Source organism: Rhincodon typus, chromosome 19 (assembly GCF_021869965.1).
Source record: "Rhincodon typus isolate 14 chromosome 19, sRhiTyp1.1, whole genome shotgun sequence".
In the NCBI taxonomy this organism is placed as follows: Eukaryota; Metazoa; Chordata; class Chondrichthyes; order Orectolobiformes; family Rhincodontidae; genus Rhincodon; species Rhincodon typus.
Genome location: NC_063350.1, coordinates 56,603,909 through 56,625,232, shown reverse-complemented (window position 1 = coordinate 56,625,232; position 21,324 = coordinate 56,603,909). Strand labels below are relative to the sequence as shown.

Sequence of the window (21,324 nt, the reverse complement as noted above, 5' to 3'; positions counted from 1 at the left end):
ATGCATGATATGGCAATAGCAGGTTATATGCAGCTAATAAAGCAAACATGCAGTTTACATTGTATCAGAACATAAAGGCTCACAAGTTCTCAAGAGATGCAGTAGGCTGCCTGGTAAAACCTCTTTTCTACCACTGCTCTCTGAAATCATCCAAAGTGATTTTCCCATGGTGGTTCTTACCCATCTAGAAGGGTCACTGATGAGATTAATGAAAAGTGGGGAGAGTTTAGTCCTGCGAACTTCAGGAGAAACAGAGCAGGAAACCGCCATAAAGCATTCTGCACACGCCTTCCGAATGCCCCAAACATTGTCTGAGCACAGCTGGAAAAATCTGGGGATCTGAAATCAAGTACAATTTTGTGAGAGAAACTTAAAGGTTCGGGAGAACAAGTAGTTTAGAAACTGCTAGCCAATATACACAACACACTAGGGATGAGGAGATCTTTTGTGGGTATAAAGGGCTGAAAGCAGAAAGCTACATCCAAGAAAGAACTGAAACTATTCAAAACTTCAAAATGGTGAATTACTTACTTTCAATATATTAGCAAACATCTCTTCAAATGTCACTGGTGCCTTAAGAGCTCAAAGATCACACATTATACAACTTGTCAGAATAGTTCCAAAGTGCTTCTGATACAATGGGTTTTTCTAAGTTTTAATTACTTAATAACTAGAGTTGAGTATTGATCTAATTGTGTTGGGCTAAAGGGTGGCATTTGTTACCATATGTCCTCAGTATCGTTAGGGTACAAGCATGAGACACACATTCTGTAATAGGGCTCAAATGCATAATTCTCTAACTTACAGACAAAAGTACTCCGGTGAAACAAAGTGGTCAAACAGTAAATACATTTCCGCTTAGGTATTCTACAATCTTTTAGACTCGGGTCAGTACCTCAGGTCATAAATTTTGTCCTCTGTTTTGATAAATCCCCAGCATCCTCCACACTCAGTGTCTGTATCCTGTTGTCACGTTTTTCTTTTGGTCAGAGCCAACTTATAACCATTACCATTCCCTCTAGTTTTCGTTCTGTGACACCGGTAATCTCCCTTGCTCTCTAATCTTTCCCTAACCTTACATTCTGTTCCACCTGCTCCTCCCCATCTCTTTCAACAGCATGTAATCCATCATTCATCACCTCTCAACGTGCAAGAAGGAGCCATATTAAAGTTGAAGAATTAACACTGCTTCTTTCTTCACAGAAGCTGCCAGAGCTGCAGAGCTTTTCCAGCACTTTCTGGTTTTACTGTGTAAACCTAGCCTAGATAAATATTTGTTCTTGCTTGTATTCGTTGGTCAAATTGAGGGGAATGAAAGTGGTGATTCACAAACAGATACTGTGTTGCAGTGATTAAAAGATGGAAGGAGTCATTCACATACCAGATACTTCTCAGTTGCTTCTTGGCCAACTGTATTAGAGATATCTCCAAAATTAGTTGCACACACCTTAGGAAGTAGGGGAAAGAAAGGGCTTATATTGTCACATCAGGCAAAGGATTCTATTCAACTAGATATTGTACACAAATACAGATTTGTCACAAATTCAATGCCACAATTATTGTACAGTCTTGTTTTCCAAAATATCATTAGAGGCAGTCACTGTGCTAATCCAAATCAAACCTTTCCCCTCCAAAAGTGTGTTGATTTTCTGTTTCCCCCTCCCACCACAAATACTTAAAAACCTTCAGCACACTTTTAGTTTATACTTCCGAAGCACAATGCTAAGTTTTGCAGGGTGCCAGTTAAACTGGACTATAGATTCAGAAAGAGACAAGATAGTATCATACTATGCTTTGTCCACTACACTAAATAGGAATGGAAATAGAGATATTACAATCCTGTTTACCTTACGGACATGGAATAGCTTGCCATCACTGCACAGCTCACAGAATCGAACAAGCAGCAGACGCTCAGTTATTTCACCAGTCAATATGGAGGCCATTTTGCAAATTATCTAAATGGCAAGGGAACAGATTGTCAAAACAAGTTGTCATCATAAAGACCCAGAGAAAATACCTAGTAATGAACACAATGGAAAGAAACAGGTATTGAACAATTCTGACTGCATAAACGAGGTTCCCCTAAATTTATACTTCCAAATGCAGTTGCTGCTCTTTCAATAGCTAGTCCCTGCTCAAACGCCAGGTAACAATAACAAAGAAGATGGTGGTATTGTGGTTGGCAGATGGTGAAGATTGAATTCCATGAAAGAAAAGTCTGGAATAAAAATGCTGGTTGAGTGACAACCATATTGATTGTCATAAAAACCCAATTAGTTCACTAATGTCCTTTAGGAAAGGAAATCTGCTATCTTTACCTAAACCAGTTTACACATGACTCCAGATCAACAACAATGTGGTTGACTCTTAGATGCTCTGGCCAATAAATGATGGCCTACCTCTCAGAAGCAGTGATCTGTTTTGCACGGTGTTAGTCGAACTGACATTCACATTCCATTAGTGAATGTAAAACATGATAAAAAAACATGCTGGTAATACTCAGATTATGCAGTATCTGTTGGGAAAAACAGCTGACATTTCACATCAATGATCTTTCATCAGAACTGAAATTTTAACTGTTTTACAAATGCTGCCCAATTTCTGCATATTTCCAGAATTTTCCATTTCTATTTCATACTCAAGTGTTCAGTGATATGTTCAATGTATCTAACTGTATTTTCCACAAATTGTTGTGCATGAAACAAAACTACAGTAATTTATATTTACCATCAATACTAACCAAACAAATATATTTTCAAGTCTTTTTTACTTGATGAAGAAATTGCTGTAGTGCACTTTGTATACATTAAAAGGTAAAGTCACCACGGTCTTACCAGACCATCGTTTGCTCTCTCATTAGTGAGAAGTGACGGGTGGCAGTCTAACCCAAGAGTCACCACCCTCAGGCAAGGGAAAAGGTTGTGAGGGAGAGTTTTCATGGTAATCTCTGCCAGTGCAGGAACTGAACCCACACTATTGTCTCAACTCTGCATCACAAAGAAGCCATCCAGCCAACTGGGTTACTGACCCCTGACATACTGTGGCAGTGATGGAGGGACTGATTGTTGAAGATGGTGGTTACGGTGCCAACAAAGTTTGGAGGCAGGTTAATCACTACTTCAGATCTACTTTCGTTACATTGTATTTATATGGCCAGTGCAATTAAGTTTTGGGTAAACGTTAACTCCAGCATGCTGATGGTGGGGCTTCAGTTATGGTGGTATCATTGAATATGAAGGGGAGATGGTTATAGTTTTTCCTCTTGTTGGAGATTTTGACACTTGTGTGATACAAATGTTACTTACCACTTATCAAACCAAGCCCGAGCGTTGTCGAGGTCCTATGCACTCCTAAACTTTGCTCTATTTTGCTAGAATGCATTAACAGCGGCCCATGCGATTTTTAATGGAGAAGACCAGCTTTTGTATTTATAAACATGAAGTTTATAAACACGAAAATGAATCAAGTAGAAAAGTATTTCATGTAAAATTAATCAATTCAGTTATCTTTGAAACAATGGGTTATAAATCAATGTTTATCTTTCTAAACACTTACTAAGTCCATATACTTGCAAACATTTGTTTCTGGGAAAAGTTAGGGTATATTGTCACCTCTGCAGAAAATCATGTGCCCATTATGACTCACTCAATTTGAAACTACAGTAAGAAAGTCAGGCAGAAATTCTGCTGCCACACTGCTATCCAGACAAGAAAGATAAAAATGAACTTCCCAAGAATTCCATCCTGACTTCAAGTTAGACCTTAGCTCAAAAGGTAGGCAATGGTTGACTGGCATTCCAGTTTGAACATTGTGAATGTCAAAAAGACTACCTACTGCCACAGCTTCAATCTTGTAGTCATCATCACTGTCAGGAGCTGTGAGATCCAGAAGAACTGGGCAAACCTTTACCTCCACATCACTCCTGTCGATGAGCTCCTGTTCCAGCAATACCAACAGGGCAGCCTGACTTGTTTTTCTAACCTAAGAATGAGAAAGGAATAAAACATTAAAGGTGGGTCTTGTGGTACAGTAGTAATATGTCTACCTCTGGGCTGGAAAGTTTGGTTTCAAGTTCCAGCTGCCCAAGAGTTGTCTCTTAACATGTCTGAAAAAGCTGATAAAAAAAAATTATAAAATTGATCACTTACTGATACTATGGTACAGTGAGTTTAGGAGTTATGTGCTTGCAGATACTGTCTAATCAACCTGTTCAGAAATGTTATGACACACCTCTAGAGTAGGTGAGACTTGAACCCAGGCCCTGTTGTCTCATAACAGCCCTAATGCTTTGTGAATTTACATGTCAACCTTTTGCAGGGTCCATGCTAATCTTCTCTGTATCATCCCAATTTTACTACACGTGCTGCCAAAGTGAGATATGTACAGGTGATGTTTCATCCTGCGAATAAATCTAAATTGAGTAAAGATCTGCTCCAGTTGCTTCTTTTGCCCACTATCAGCTGTACATGCAGAAGGAGAACTTGGTTTCCTATTAGGTCTTCCATTCGAATATAACAATAACGCAACTTTCAACACCAAGTCAATCTTCTAAGACTCCCCTCGTGTAAATATATAAACCCCAACCACATGAGCCCTCATTTTGTGTTAATCTTTTATGTGGCACTATTCGATGTCTTTGGAAATTGCAGATATTGCATATAAGAATACAAGAACTAGGAGCAGGAGTAGGCAATTCAGCCCTTCGAGCCTGCTCCACAATTTGATATGGTCATGGCTGATCTCATCTCAGCTGCAACTCCACCTTCCTGCCTGGTCTCCATAACCCTTCAACCCTCTATTAATTTAAAATACGCTGGGCTTCCATTTTCCTATTTTCTTTGCCATGTCCACAGAAGTTTTATTTTTATGCTTTCACAGGATGTGGCTGTCACCGACTATGCCAGCATTTATTGCTCATCCCTAATTGCAAAGAGGGCAGATAAAAATCAACCACATTGCTCTGGAGCTGGAGTCACATATAGACCAGACCAAGTAAGCAGGTGGCAGCTCCTTTCCCTAAAGGACATCAGTGAACCAGATGGGTTTTTCCAACAATCAACAATGGTTCATGATCATAATTAGACCTTTAATTCCAGATTTTTACTGAATTCAAATTCCAACATTTGCCATGTGGATTTGAACCCAGGTTCCCAGAATACTTCAGTATATCAATTAACAGTCTAATGATAATACCACTTGGCCATTGCCTCCTCACAGTCTCCAAAGTAAGTTTGTCAAGCATAATTTCCCTTTCTCAAAACCATACTAATTATGATTTTGAAATCCGATATTAAAACTTCCTTAAAAATGGATTCCAGCAATTTCCAATGATTAATGCTAGGCTAAACACCAGTAGTTGCCCTTTGTTTCCTCCCCTTCCTTTGTTGAAAAAATTGTATGACATTTATAATTTCCAATCAGTTGTGACTGTTACAGTATCTAGGAAAATTTGTAAACTCAGAACCAACGCATCTACTCTCTCTGAAGCTAGCTCTTTTAAGAGCCCTCGGGCATAGACCATCAGGTCCTGAGGATTTGCTGTTTCTCATCACTCAAGGTTTTCTAATAATTCTTTGCTAATAACCATTCCTATTTAGGTTTCCCACCCTCGCCAACCCCTTGGCTATCCTCTACTTCCGGTATGTAAAAACAAAGGGCGAGATTTTCAAAACATGGCTCAGAAACCAACATCTGGATGAATTTTGGTCCTGACCCATTGTCTCTACAGTATTGTTCACACAACTCTGTTGTTAGCTTCATTGACAAGATTAGCTCCCAAACAGAGGCACCAAGTATTTCATGGACAGGGGAAGGACCAATGGCCATGGCAAGTTGTGCCAAAGACAGCAGATAGTACTCCAGAGGGCTTTCAGCAATGACAGGGCTGTTAGGGGTGCAGGAAGGAAAAATGAAGGTCTCCTGTTCACATTGGCACATGTAGATCCCAGAAAAGTCTGAAAAAAAGATTAAATATTTATTTGACCCAAATAAACCCAAAAGCAAACTGTTCCAGTTTCCTAAAATTAACTTTGAAAATTCAATTCTGCATTGGTCAGATTCCTCAGGAACTGGAGGGGCCATTATTGGCAGTGAGCTGGTTTCCATTCCTCTGTTGGCCCTCTGAAGATTGCAAATTGTTCCACCAGCTGTGGCACGATCTTTTAGAGGGCAATTTTCAATTCCTGTCAGTAACCAGGTCCCGACACTGTGAATCTGTGAAAATCTAGCTTGAAATATCAGTTCAACATCTACCATTTCCTCATCCCCCATGATTGTCTATTGGAAACAGAGATAGGAGAAATGAGTGCATACTTTAGCCACTCTGTTTCTTTTAGATATTTGTTAAAACTCATGCAATCAGTTTTTATATTAAGGGTAGCTAACAGTTACATTGCGTTGCAGAATAAAAAGTCACATTTGACGGGGCAGCTGGCCAAGCAGTTTAAGGCATTGGATTACGGCTCCAGTCTCCATGGAGGTGTTGGTTTGAATACCACTGTTGCCAATTGTGGTGATCCTTTGTCACTCTGATCATTTGCGTGGGTGAGATCTGTTTAAGTTGCACGCATGAAAATGCATTCAGTTTTGAGCACTGCAATCTATGACAGGGGACAGCACAGAAGTTCCATCTGGGCACCAGCCCCACTGTATTTCTGGAGTATTGTGGTTAACACGTTCACCTCACTCGCCAGTTCCTTTTCCTTTATCTTTCTTTTTTTTCCTCCTCTTTGTAGCAATTTTTTTTCCTTCACACCTCCCAAACTTGGGACTGCCTTAGACTACCTGGTGGGTGGAGTCAAGGGAGAAGGGTTGTGGCTGCAGCCCAGGGTGGAGCAGAGTGAGCATGGGAGCTGCAAGGGAGCAAGTAGCCTGGAGCCGGAGTGGCGGTGGAGCGTGCAGGTCAAGTCCTGGAGATGCAGCGGAGTGAGTCCTAGACGGAGGTCGGTACATGGAGGCTTGTCTACTGGGGCTGGCAGGCGTGGACTCACATTGGAGAGGAACTGGAACTTAAGTACTTTATGGTCACTTTTTATTATCATTCTGGAATTTTTAAACTCTATTCCCATGTTTACCTTTTGTTTTACTCTGTAACAACACAAAGTATCTGTACCTAGGTACTCTGTATCTAAGATGGCACCGAGAGGCAACATTACAAACGTTTTCACTGCACGGATTCAAATGCACATGACAATAAACGCTATTTTGAATGTAATTCTAATTTTTTTTGCCATTTATGAAATATTGGATCGCCCTCTGCTGGTTGAAAACTTTCCAAACTTCAGGCTTCACAACTTCACAAGCCATTAATTTCAATCCAATACAAGGTCCAACTTCCCTAGTGAGCTTCAGAAAGACCCTTCTCATTGAATATTCAATTTTTCTAATAGGATATATTTTTGTTGAGCATTTTGAAGCAAATGTCCATCAGCTGTCCCCTTATGCCTATTTAAATGACTTCATGCAAGTTTAAAATTCTTGCTCTGGAGATTCCACATTACAAAACAGTTAATTTTCAATGCCAAAGAAGATGCCTGGCAAAAATAAAATCTCTTTTAAAACAAAAAACCGCATGGAGTGTGGATCTGACACTTGTTGCCCTAGCCAAATTGTCCCTGAACTGAATGACTCGCTTCAAAAAGCAGGCGCAAATTATGGTGGGTGCTGGAACCTGTACCAAAAACAAAAAATGCTAGAAATCATAGTGGGTCAGGCAGCATCCGTGAAGAGAGAACAAGCTAACGATTCAACTCTAGATGACTCTTCATCAGAGCTGACGTGAAGTCTGGACGACACAGCATTTATGCAATTGTGTGGAGGTGGAGTGCTGGGCAAGAAAGGGTGCTGATAGTGCAGATTAAGTGATCAGAATGTAAGAGTGGTAGCATAATGGTGTGTCCAACCGTCAAACTGGAAAGAACAGATGGTCCCACTGGAGTGGAGAGGGGGGAAAAGAGGACACAGTGACAGAGAATGCAACAAGCTAAAAGAAAGGCAAGAAACAGGAGCAAGTTCACAATATTGAGTTCAACACCTTCAGATTAAGTCCAGAAGGTTGCAGAAAGCAGAGAGTTGGGATAAATGTGTCCTTCTCAGGATGGCAGCCGGTGACTAGTGGTGTTCCACAACAGTCAGTATTGGGACCACAACTTCTCACCTTATATATTAATGATCTAGATGAAGGGCTGAGGGCACTCTGGCTAACTTTGCAGATGATACAAAGATAGGTAGAAGGACAGGTAGTATTGGGGAGGCTGCAGAAGGATTTAGATAGGTTAGGTGAGTGGGCAAAGAAGTGGCAGATGGAATACAACGTGGGAAAGTGTGAGGTGATGCACTTTGTAGGAAGAATAGAGGCATGGCCTATTTTCTAAATGGGGAGAAAATTAAAAAATCTGAAGTACAAAGGGACTTGGGAGTTCTAGTTCAGGATTCTCTTAAGGTAAACTTGCAGGTTGAGTTAGTAGTTACAAAGGCAAATACGATGTTGGCATTTATTTTGAGAGGACTAGAATATAAAAACAAGGATGTACTTCTGAGGCTTTATAAAGCTCCAGTCTGATCACATTTAGAGTACTGTGAACAATTTTGGCCCCATAGCTCAGGAAGGGTCCTGGAGCAAGTCCAGAGGAGGTTCACAAGAATGATCCCAGGAATGATAGGCTTAACACATGTGGAATCTTTGAGGACTCTGGGGCTACACTCATTGGAGTTTAGAAGGATGAGGGGGGATCTAATTGAATCTTACAGAATACTGAATGGCCTGGACACAGTGGACATTGGGAAGATGTTTCCATTGGTAGGAGAGAGTAGGAACTGAGACTACAACCTTACAGTAAAGGGAGAATGCTTTAGAATGGAGAGAAGGAGAAATTTCTTCAGCCACAGAGTGGTGAATCTATGCAATTCATTGCCACAGAAGGCTGTGGAGGCCAGGTCATTGAGTATACTTAAGGCAGAGATAGGTTCTTGATTGTTAAGGATATCAAGGGGTACGGGGAGAAAGCAGGAGAATGGGGTTGGGAAACCTATCAGCCATGATTGAATGGCGGAGCAGACTTGATGGGTTGAATGGTTTAATTTCCTCTCTACAATCTTATAAGATCATAAGATTGTAAAGTGCCTAGTCTGAAGATGAGACATTGTTCCACCAGTTTGCAGTGTGATTGGCTGGAGCATTGCAGTATGCCAAGGACTGACAAGTGGGCATGCAAGCAGGATGATGCATTAAAATGACTAGCCACGGGAAGGTCAGGGTTATGCTCACACCTAGACCGGAGGTGTTCTGCAAAGCAGTCACCCAATCTGCCTTTGGTTTCTCCATCTAGAGTAGGCCACATCGGTCTATTGCATTTGCTGTACCCAGATTGGAGGAGGTACAGGTGAAATGCTGCTTCACCTAGAAAAGCTATTTAGGCCCTGGAATGGTGAGCAGGGAGGAGATGAAGGGGTAGATGCTACACCTTCTGCAGTTACAATGGGAACATGCTGTGGGAAGGGACGTGGGGTTGGTGGTCATTGAGAACTGCACTAGGCTGTCCCAAAGGGAACAGTCCCTGAGAAATGCAGAGAGGGGGAGTGAAGGGAAGATGTGTTTGGTGGTGGCGTTCCACTGGAGTTGTCTGAAATGGTGGCGGATGATCCTTTGAACGTGGAGGCTGGTGGGATGAGAAGTGAGGACCAGGGGACCCGATCATGCTGTCGAGAGTTTTGGGAAAGGAAGAACAGGTGATAGTTCAGATGCAGATGAGAGTCCTGTCAACCACAGTGGATGGGAAACTACGGTCATGGAAGAAAGAAGCCATGTCAGCAGCACTGTTTTGGAAGGTGGTATTATCCGAACAGATACAATATAGGCAGAAGAACTGGGGGCATTGGGTTGAATCCTTGCAGGACATGGGGTGTGAAGAGCTGTAGTGGAGGTAGCGATGAGACTCAGTGGCTTTGTAGTGGATGGCGATGGAAGTTTATTCCCCAAAATGGAGACGGAGAGGTCAAGGAAAGGAAGGGAAGTGTTGGAGATAGATCATGTGAAAGTTATAGAGGGGTAGAAATTGGAGGTAAAATTAACAAGTTTTTAAAATCCAAGTGGGAGCATGAAGCAGCACCACAGTCGTCAATGTTGTGACAAAAAAAAGCTGTGGGAGGGGACACAGCATAGGACTGGAACAAGGATTGTTCCACATAAAAAGGCAGGCATAACTGGACCCATGTGGGTGGCTACGGCCACCACTTTGACTTGGCAGAAGCGAGATGAATTAAAGGAGAAATTGTTCAGTGAGACAACAAGTTTAGCCAAGCAGCGGAGAGTAGTGGAGGATGGGGGCTGTTTAGGCTTCTGGTCAAGGAAGAAGCCAAGAGCTCTCAGACATTCTGGTGGGGAATGGAAGTAAAGAGGGATTGGACATCCACGGTGAAGAGGAGGCAGTTAGGGCTAGGGAACTGGAAATTGTTAAATGGCAGAGGGCATCAGAGGAATTGCAGATGTAGGTGGGCAGGACCTGGACAGGTGGAGAGAGGTTGGTGTTAAGATAGGAGGAAATAAGCTTGGTGAGGCAAGACCAGGCTGATACGACGGGCCTACTGGGACAGTCTGATTTGTGGATTGGGAACAGCCTTAACCACATCCAACTTATCACCTGTTCTTCCACGCTTACCCTTTCCCAAAACACTCAACAGCGTGATCGGATCCCTGGCGTCCTCACTTTTCATCCCATCAGCTTCTGCATTCAAAAGATCATCCTCCGTCATTTCAAACAACTTGAGCAGAACACCAGCACCAAACACATCTTCTCTTCACAATGCATTTCGTAGGGATCATTCCCTCCGGGACATCCTAGTCTATTCCTTAATGACCACCAACCCCAACCCACTTCCCATAGCACCTTCCCATGCAACTGCAGAAGATGCAATACCTGCCCCTTCACCTCCTCCCTGCTCACCATCTAAGAGCCTAAACAGTCTTTCCAGGTGAAGCAGCATTTCACCTGTACCTCCTCCAATCTGGTCTATTGCATTCACTGCACCCAATCTGGCCTACTCTACATTGGAGAAACCAAACGCAGACTGGGTGACCCCTTTGCAAAACAGCTCCGGTCCATACACAAGTATGACCCCGACCTTCCAGTAAACACTCATTTTAACACAGCATCCTGCTTGCATGCTCACTTGTGTGTCCTCAACATACTGCAATGCCCCAGCAAATCATAGCCCAAACTGGAGGAACTTGTCATCTTTAGACTAGGCACTTACAACCATCTGGATTTAACACTGAGTTCAACATCTTTAGATCGTGAACTCACTCCCATTTCTTCCCTTTCTTTTAGCTTTACTCGTTGCATTCTCTGTCACCATGTCCTCTTTCCCTTCCCCTCTCTCCCCCGAACTCCAATGGGACTGCCTGTTCTTTCCAGTTTGGCAATTGGAAACACCATTGTTCTGCCATTCTCACATTCCGATCACTTAACCTGCACTATCAGCACCCTTTCTCCACAGCACCCAACCCCACACTATTGCATAAATGCTGCCTCCCATACTTCATGTCAGCTCTGTTGAAGTGTCACCTAGACTTGAATCGGTAGCTTGCTCTCTCCACAGATGCTGCCTGACCCCACTGTGATTTCCAGCACATTTTCCTTTCAGGTGGCAGTTAAGCATCAACCATATTGCTAGGAGTCTGGTGTCACACGTAGGCCAGACCAGACAAGGGCAGCAGATTTCCTTCTTTAAAAAGGACATTCATGAATTTGTTAACTTTTTATTTGCACTAGAATAGACAAACAACTTTGTTCTGTTCTGTTTGATGTGTATATTATGTGTATACACCAACTTTACACTCTTTATGCATTTCAATGTCGAGTTTTTGGGCCAGCTGTTATAGTGAAGCCTCTGCTACAGCATGGAGGCCAGCCTTACAGTTTTTAAATGTAACTATTCTAAAGCTTTTGACAAGGTTCCTCATGGTTAACTAGTCCAGATGATTAAGTCACATGGGATTCATGGTAAGTTGGCAATTGGATACAAAATTGGCTTGGTCATTGATTCGGTGGATTGTTTTCTGCAGCAGTGCTCAGCGTGTCGTCGGCTGTGCCAGTGGTAGAGTCCAAAACGGAGACTCTTGGTGGCAGGGGTGCCCAGAGCAGAGACCACTAACTGCGGTAGGCCTGAAGTGCAGGAACTCCTTGAAGCCTGGGACATCTTATAGAAACCCTGGAGCTGTGCTCGATAACCTCTTGTATGGAAGGTGAACACTATTTATGTAATTTCTTTTTAAAACTCAAAATGGCACTGGATTGTGGTGACAAAACATTTTTCACTGTATCTTTCTAGATATAACGGTGACAATAAATAACTCATAATCATAATCTTTTTCCCAGGGTGGAAATGAAAAATATAGGGGACGTAGTTTAAGATGAGAGAAGTTTAAGGGAGTTGTGCGAGCAAAGTTTTTTTTCTCCTTACACAGACCGTGACAGGTGCCTGCAATTCATACCAGGGGAGGTGGCAGAAACAGATACGTCAGCAAAGTTTAAAAGGCATTTAGGCAGACATGAATAGGAAGAGAATAGAGGGATTTGGTCCCTTTTTTAAAAATTCATCATGGATGAGGGCGTTGCTGGCTCGGCCAGCATTTATTGTCCAGAGGGCAGTTCAGAGTCAACTACATTGCTGTGGGTCTGCAGTCACATATAGGCCAGATAAGGATGGCAGTTTCCTTCCCTAAAGGACATTAGTGAAGAGATAGGCTTTTCCAACAATCGACAATAGATTCATGATCATCATTGACTCTTAATTCCAGATTTTTTAAAAATTGAGTCTCTGGATTAACAGTCCAGCGATAATAGCAGTAGGCCATCACCTCACCTAATGAGAAAAATTAAAGTCTCAGTTGGAAGCCAGTAACATTAGCTAATACGTGCAGGCAGATGGGATTAGTTTAGAATAGCATCATGGTTTTCACAGACATGGTAGGCCGAAGGGCTTGTTGCCGTTCTGTATTATCCTATGTTCTGTTCGTTTACCTTAGAAACATAAATTTCCAGATGACTTTGCACATAACGTGTGTCTGGATTTATAGAAGCAAAGATTTGCCTGTGAATATAATTCATTGCAGTGAAACTAATTATGAGGAGACAGTGCCCAAACCTGAAGAACGGATGAATTTGTGCTGAACTAAATAAGCAACATGTGGAGATATCAAGCCAAAACCAGGCATCATGAGCTGCTTAACAGTTTTAAAGTGCTGAATAACACCACTAGCAAATAATTGAGTGACTCCAAGTTCAGACCTTTCCACTGAACTGCAGATGAATACTGTTCACCATTATTTTAAACAAGAACATTACATGGTCAGGCAGTCCTCTATTTAAATACAGTCATCCTAGGTTTGTAACATTCGGTAGTGTTGGAATGGCATTCAATGCATTTCAGTTCTTTTAAGATGGACATAGTGCCACCTGACACCAATTACTAAATTGGTATACCAAGCAATCTGGTTGTCTTACCTGGTTATTGGGATCAGTGAGGTATCTTACAACAATGGGAACTAGGTACTTTGAAAAAGCAGTTGGGAAAGAAGGTCGGTTCTCCTGGAGGAACATGGCAAGGTGGGGTACCTGCTCCATCAATTCAGCACGGACTGTGGGCTCTATTGGTGAAGAAATAAGATGAGATTAAGCAGTAGCTATACAGCCAAATTACAACACATCAGTTTTATGGTACAGTGGGTTAAACTTCAAGATCTCCATGTCTATGTTGAATTTTAAAGGTATATGAACTGATCCATTAAAGAAATGCAACGTTGGGGTTAGATGAAATGGGAATTTGCACCCAATGTCTTCCCTCTAACAATCCACCTCACCACTCAATATATGGCTGTGCTCCCACTGTGCTGTAAATTTCCACAATATTGAAATCTCCGAAGTATTGAGTCATGAATTGATGTGATTCCCTCCCAGTCCTTACAAGACAGCAATCCATAACTTGTAACAATGTGAGCTTGAAATAAACTACTTCGCTATTCAAATTCTATTTGGAGGCCTAGTGGTATTATCGTTGGACTATTAGCCCAGATACCCAGGTAATGTTCTGGGGACTCTGATTTGAAATTGAATCCTGCCATAACAGATGGTGGAATTTGAATTTATTTAAAATCTGGAATTAATACCATGAATCTATTGCCGATTCTCACAAAAATGCATTAGGCTCACTAAATGAGAGACAGCAAGAACTGCAGATGCTGGAGTCAGAGATAACACAGTAGGCCAGGCAGCATCAGAGGAGCAGGAAAGGTGACGTTTCGGGTTGGGACCCTTGAAGAGCTCCTCCAGCTCCACACTGTTATCTCTGGTTCACTAATGGCCTTTAAAGGAAAGAAACTATCATCCTTACTTGGTCTGGCCTACACGTAACTCTAGACCCACTGCAACATGGTTGACTCTTAGCTACTGTCTGAGCAATTAGGGATAGGCATGGCCAGCAACACCTCATCCTATGAATGAATTTTTAAAAAAGCTATTCAGAATAGTCCATTATCATTGCCTTTACAGTTATTTGCAAGGGAAAGATTAAAAATCGTATGTGAGAATATGAAAGAAATCACTGATGAGCTGCACATCTGGGTTTTACACTGTTCTACTGATTGTAAGTGTTGTGTGGTTAGGTTGAAAAATGTCTCAGTTCAAGCTCAATGCATCACAAAAAGAAATTAATTGCACTGTTGAGAGTGGAAGAACTGTGTATTACTGGACCAAATTTATACATTACATCTCCTTCCAACTTTCCCTGTGCCATCCAGGACAAAAGTAGAGGCATATTTGGGAACAGCAGCTCAAAGGGAGGAGTTTTGGTAGTGGTGAGGAGGAAAAACTGACTAACATGGCCAGATTTTAAGTGGAAGAACAAGCAGCAGGTTCCTGATCTTGTGTGTAAAATCACACCATGAACATACAAGGAAGCAACACTGCAAGACAGTAAGACATAGCAGGCCATTCAACCATCAGGTCTGCTCCGCCATTCAATGAGATCATGACTGATCTGATAATCCTCAACTCCACTTTTGTGCCTTTCCCACATAACCCTTCACGACCTTATTGATTATAAATCAGTCCAACCCCAACTTGAATATGTCCCAGTTGTGACAGCTCTCCGAGAAAGGATTCCACAAATTCATTAGCCTGAGAAAAAAAAATTCCTCCTTACCTCAGTCTTAAAAGGGCCACCTTTTATTCAGCACACTTACGCCTTCTAGTCTGAGACTCTCCCACAAGGGAAAATAACCTCTCTGCATTTACCCTGTCAAGTCCTCCAAGGGTATATTTCAATAAGGTCACCTCTCATTCTTCTAAATTCCAACGAGTACAGGCCCAACTTACTCACCACCTCCTCGTAAGGTATAGTCCCTCTATACCGTAAGATAGTGAACCTTCTCCGAGTTGCCTCCAATGCCAGTACTTCCTTAGGTGAGGGGCCTAAAGCTGCTCACAATATTCCAACTGTCGGTTGACGAATGCCTTGAACAGTTTTAGCAAAATTTCCAATACTTCTATACTTCATTCCCTTTGAATGGAAGGCTAACATTCCATAATCCTTCCCAATTATTTGCTAAACTTGGATGCTATCTTCTGTGATTCAAATATGAAGCCTCCCAAATTCCTCTGCCCTGTAGCCTTTCACCATTTAAACAATATACAGCTCCTCCATTCCTCCTGCCAAAGTGCATAACTTAACTCCATCTACCAAGTCTTTGCTGAAGAATATAGACAGGTTAAGTGGGGGCAGACTGCAATTACTACTTTTGGTGCCCTTTCTGGGGAAAAAGATGTAGCATATAAAAGGATCCAGTGATGATTCACAAGGGCCAATCATGAGTTACGAGGACTGAACCACTTGAAGAGACTTGCAAACTTCAGTTATTTTCTTGAAGATCTGATGTGATTTAAATCAGCACTGCAAATGTGAGTTCCAACATGTTACTTTTAGAATAACCAACACACAATCTTAGATTTAAACTAAAACAGAATAGTAAAAGGAAAATGCTTTTGGCTATCTCCTGCTACAAATCTCCAGTTCTCTCTAGTGCTGATCTATTGTCGCCAATCAATTGAAACAAGCAATGGTGGGAAGATATTCAAACAGGTACTGGCTTATATAGGCACCAAGAATAGATGGACCACTTTCCACAATGATGCCTTATCTTCTTTACCTTCATGATGCTTTAATGTTACATGCTATGGCTCCTAAAGTGCCTTAAACCTCCAATGCTTTTAGTTTTTCATAAAAACATAAGAACTAGGAGCAGGAGTAAGCAATTCAGCCCCTTGAGCAGCTCCACATTTGAGATGATCATGGCTGATTTCATCTCTGCCTCAACTCCGCTTGCCTGCAATTTCTCTAGGAGCCTTCTGCCTTGTTATATTATGATACGTTCCTCCTAACTTTTGGTACATGCCCATGGCTTCTGCAAACAATATTCTCAGCACCTTTACATAATCTGACCAGACGGTAAAGGGGATAAAGGAATGGTTGGCCCAATTCCTAAAAAACATAGCCTCACCTTTACCACAACTTATATTGGCTCCGAAGGCCAGTTCAAATTTGTCACAGATGCTCCAACAGCAGATCAGAGCAGTAAACAGCAATTTCATCCATGTACAGGGAGGCTTTGATCTGCAGACCTCTTGTTCGGAACAGTTTCCTGACCAGATCTGGAGTCAGGCAGAGCTGCCCACTGTCTCCTGCCTCGTTTGTCTGTTATATAGAACCTTTTGCCTTGTCTGTTCAGAAGAATATGACTGATTGATTGAGACTGCACAACTGATATTATTGTAGACCAGTCAGATCCAATTGTGGATTCCCTCCCCAAAGCCCATTTTGGACAGCATATCACACATGTAGGTGTGCAATATCCTGTCAAAGGCCTTCTCCTGGTCCACGCTGATGAGGCAGGTGTCTACCCCACTGTCCTGCATGTAGGCAACCGTATCTTGAGGAGCACCTGCGATGTCATTCTTTGATTATTCCAAACAAGCATGACTCCCTTCCCAGACTACTTCAAGGTGACATTGACTGTGAGAACACCTTCCCAAAATGCTTCAAGGTGATGCTGACTCTTCTCTGACCCTCCTCTCTGGAATCAATCTAGTGAACCTCCTCTGAACTGGCTCCAATTCAACTACATCACTCGTCAAGTAAGGGGACCAAAACTGTATGCAATACTCCAGGTGTGAACTCACTAATGCTTTAGAACTCAAATCCTTAGAATCATACAGAACACAAGAGGCCCTTTGCAATGGTGTCCGTACCGCCAAAAATACACAATCTACATTAGTGCCACTTTCCAGCAAACATACTGTTGCAGCAATATTTCCCTATTATTATATGCTATTCCTTTAGCAATAAATGCCAAAATTAGCTCATTACCTGCTGTACCTGCATGTTAATTTTCTGCAATTCATGCAAGAGGACACCCAGATCTCTCTGCACTGAAGCAGTCAAATTTCTCTCCGTTTAGATAATAAGTTGCCTTTCCATTCCTTCGGCCAAAATGGACAACCTCCCACTTTTCCACATTAAACTTCATCTGTTATTATTGGTCCATTCACCTAACCTTTCCAAATCCATTCATAAATTTCTTATTTGTTCATTGTAACTTAACACTCCCACCTATTTTACTGCCATCTGCAAATTGGACTATAGTACTTTCTTTCCCTGCAGCCAAGTCATTAACATACATTGTAAATAGTTGGGGCCCTGTGGACTGAACCCTGTGGCACCCCACTAGTTACATATTACCAAGCAGAAAAAGACACATTCATCCTGACTTTCTGCTTTCTGTTGGTTGGCCAATCCTCTATCCAAGCTAATGAATGGCCGCTATCCCTATGTGATTTTACTTCATGTATTAACGCTCTGTTTGGCATCTTATAATTTAGAAAGAATCCCACACTACCCTTTGGATTCAAAGTGAAAAACTAGATATACTCTGTGACCCAGACTTCTGTGGTAGAGAATTCCACAGGTAGACTATCTGATTCAAGAAATGTCTTAAATGGCCTACTCTGTATCCTGACATTGTGATCAGACCTCTAGTTCTGGACTCCCAACAAGGGGAAACAACCTCCCTGCATCTAGTCTGTCTAGCCCTGTTCTAAACTCAAATCCTCTTGCAATTAAGGCCAAACTATCATTTGCCTTCCCAACAGCTTGCTCAACCTTCCTCTTTACATTCATTCACTAGTGTACAAGGACACCCAGATGCTTTTGTATATCCATGTTACACTGACAGTTTTTCAATCTTTGGTGACTTTTCTAGACCCTGTAAGGATTCCTGAATCTCTGTGGGTATTTTATTTAAAACCCTAGGACGCAACACACCAGGTTCACAGAATTTAGTCCCAATAATTTCCCTAGTCCTTTTTTTCTGGTGATATTCAGGTAGTTGGAATATTCACACTCCTGACTTGTGCCTTGCTGAAGTTGGGCAGGCTTTGGAGGTTCATGAGGTGTGTTATTCAGTGCAGGATTCTTAGCCTCTAACCCACCCTTGTAGCTACACAGTATTTATACAGCACCGATATAGCTTATATTACAGAAGTGACAACAGAGTGAACTGACTTCATTGGCTGTGAAGCATTTTGGAACTTTTGGTGGTTGTGAAAAGCAATATAAAAACATTTATCATTTTTTCTTCTTTAAGTGATTACATTGCATCAGTGGTGACTTTTCAGGACTGCTTTGAGGCAGCCATAAGGGCAAGCTCCAGGATTAAGTAGTAATTGTTCTTTTAGATTCTTCGGGCAATTAAATAGGATTTGAGGGTTCTGACCAATGAGACATCCAAAAAGATTTATTTACTGAAGTGAGGAGTTGCACTATTTCAGGTAGCGGACACCTTAGGTATGGACTGCAAGCCGAACCCAGAAATACTCTTGTAGGAGGATGGCTACTCAATTAAAAGAAAATCCTGTTTCCACTGCAATGGTCAAAACATGTTTTAAATAAACTTTTCAGAACATTTTGAATTGTAATGAGGCTCATACTAGCATAAATTTTGTTGTCTTGTATCTTTGACTGCACCTCCTTATTCTTTAGTACCATTTTCTTCTTTTTCTCAAAAGATGGTTGAAATTCAACAACAAACATTTTAATCTATATCATCCAGTGTGTTTAATTTCTACCAACCATGCCCTTTACGCAATCACATTGCTTTGATTCTAAAAAAAAACTGTAAAACCACCAAAATAATGTTTAAGACCAATCATAAAAACAGATACTGCATATATGATCACTTGGAAAGGCACAGTTTGATTCGTGATAGTCAGCATGGATTTGTGAGGGGTAGATCATGCCTCACAAACCTTATTGAATTCTTTGAAGAGGTGACCAAACACGTGGATGAAGGTGGAGCAGTGGATGTGGTATACATGGATTTAAGTAAGGCGTTTGATAAGGTTCCCCATGGTAGGCTCATGCAGAAGGTAAGGAGGCATGGGATAGGGGGAAATGTGGCAGATTGGATTCAGAATTGGCTGACCCTTAGAAGACAAAGGGTGGTAGTGGACGGAAAATATTCAACATGGTTCTCAGTTACGAGTGATGTACCACAAGGATCTGTTCTGGGTCCTCTTCTATTTGTGATTTTTGTAAATGATTTGGATGAAGGAGTGGAAGGGTGGATTAGTCAGTTCGCGGACGATACAAAGGTGGGTCGTGTTGTGGACAGTGCGGAGGGCTGTTCTAGGTTACAAAGGGACATTGATAGAATGCAGAGCTGGGCTGAGAAGTGGCAGATGGAGTTTAACCCTGAAAAGTGTGAGGTGATTCATTTTGGAAGGACAAACTTGAAAGCAGAATACAGGGTTAACGGAAAGATTCTTGGCAGTGTGGAGGAGCAGAGGGATCTTGGGGTTCATGTTCACAGTTCCCTGAGAGCTGCCACCCAGGTGGATAGAGTTGTTAAGAAGGCGTATGATGTGTTAGCTTTCATTAATAGAGGGATTGAGTTCAAGAGCCGTGAAGTTATGCTCCAGCTATACAAAAGCCTGGTTTGGCCACATCTGGAGTATTGTGTCCAGTTCTGGTCACCTCATTACATGAAAGATGTGGAAGCGTTAGAAAAAAGGTGCAGAGGAGATTTACCAAGATGTTGCCTGGAATGGAGGGAAGGTCTTACGAGGAAAGGTTGAGAGAGCTACGGCTTTTCTCTTTAGAACGACAAAGGATAAGAGGTGACTTGATAGAGGTGTACAAAATGATCAAAGGTATAGATAGAGTAGACAGCCAGAGACTTTTTCCTAGGGTGGAGGTAGCTTTTACGAGGGGACATAGTTTTAAAGTGAAAGGAGGTAGATATCGGGAAGACGTCAGAGGTAGGTTCTTTACTCAGAGTGGTAGGGGCATGGAATGCATTGCCGGAGAGGGTAGTGGAGTCGGCCTCATTAGGGGTATTTAAGCGGCTATTAGATAGGCATATGGATGATAGTATAAGGTAGCGGTGGAGGTTAGATAGACCTTACGTTTAGGGTAAAAGTTCGGCACAACATTGTGGGACGAAGGGCCTGTACTGTTCTATGTTCTATGTTCTATAAATACGAAGAGTGCTGCATTGGTGAGGTATTGCAAAGTTAACTGCAATTCTGGAAAGAAAGCCCAGGATGAAACAGTGATACAAGGCAGAAAAGCTAAGGCAGGGGAAAGAAGAGAGAAATTGAGGAAAAAGCAAATAACCAAATAATCACTGACTTTTGCAAAACTCCATCATTCAAAACAAGCAGGTCACCAACATACCTGTATCTTCAGAGAGTCTAACTATCGTCTCCATTACGGCCAAGAAATCTTTCTCATCATCGCTAAAAGCTCGCAGAACATCCAGGAGCCCTCGAGCAACAATCTGCCTGTTCAATATGAAAATGCATTTATTATTATTTAAAATTATTTGCTATTTAGGAAGGAATAATTTGCATAGCGCAGTAAATTTAATGTCAAGACATATGGTTACAGTTTTTGGATCTCTTCTAATCTACAGATTATTTTGGTCTAATATTTTACACTACTTTCATAGGTGACCCCTAACCACTGCTACATTCCAGTCAGAATGGCTACCCTTATCTGGAGAGATTTCGGTAATGAACAATAAATGCTGTCTCCTTGTGGATTTAGTCACTAAACATTATTTTCTCCAAACCATTTCCATGCGCAATCTTCAAGAACAACTGATCTAATTAAATTTAAAATTGTCGAGACTACTTTGAGAAAAGAAACAAGTACATAAGGAACTCATGTACAACATATTGATCTGGAGATAATTTATCCAATTCCTTGATTAAA

The 21,324-nt window shown here is 41.7% G+C and overlaps 1 protein-coding gene and 1 non-coding gene across 2 annotated transcripts in view; both read right to left on the bottom strand.

The window, feature by feature from the left end:
• LOC109935851 (serine/threonine-protein phosphatase 4 regulatory subunit 1-like) overlaps positions 1–21,324 on the bottom strand; it is a 76,130-nt gene that overhangs the window by 48,770 nt on the left and 6,036 nt on the right. Inside the window, exons 2-7 of the mRNA XM_048608197.1 lie at positions 20,785–20,935; positions 13,503–13,645; positions 3,835–3,981; positions 1,848–1,955; positions 1,382–1,447; positions 181–339 (exon numbers count right to left, since the gene is read on the bottom strand). Coding sequence (XP_048464154.1) covers positions 181–339; positions 1,382–1,447; positions 1,848–1,955; positions 3,835–3,981; positions 13,503–13,645; positions 20,785–20,935 — 774 coding nt within the window. The remainder of the gene's footprint in view (positions 1–180; positions 340–1,381; positions 1,448–1,847; positions 1,956–3,834; positions 3,982–13,502; positions 13,646–20,784; positions 20,936–21,324) is intronic.
• On the bottom strand, positions 4,273–4,384 carry LOC125485531. The gene has a single exon (XR_007264244.1). It is a non-coding gene; the product is annotated as a U6 spliceosomal RNA (small nuclear RNA).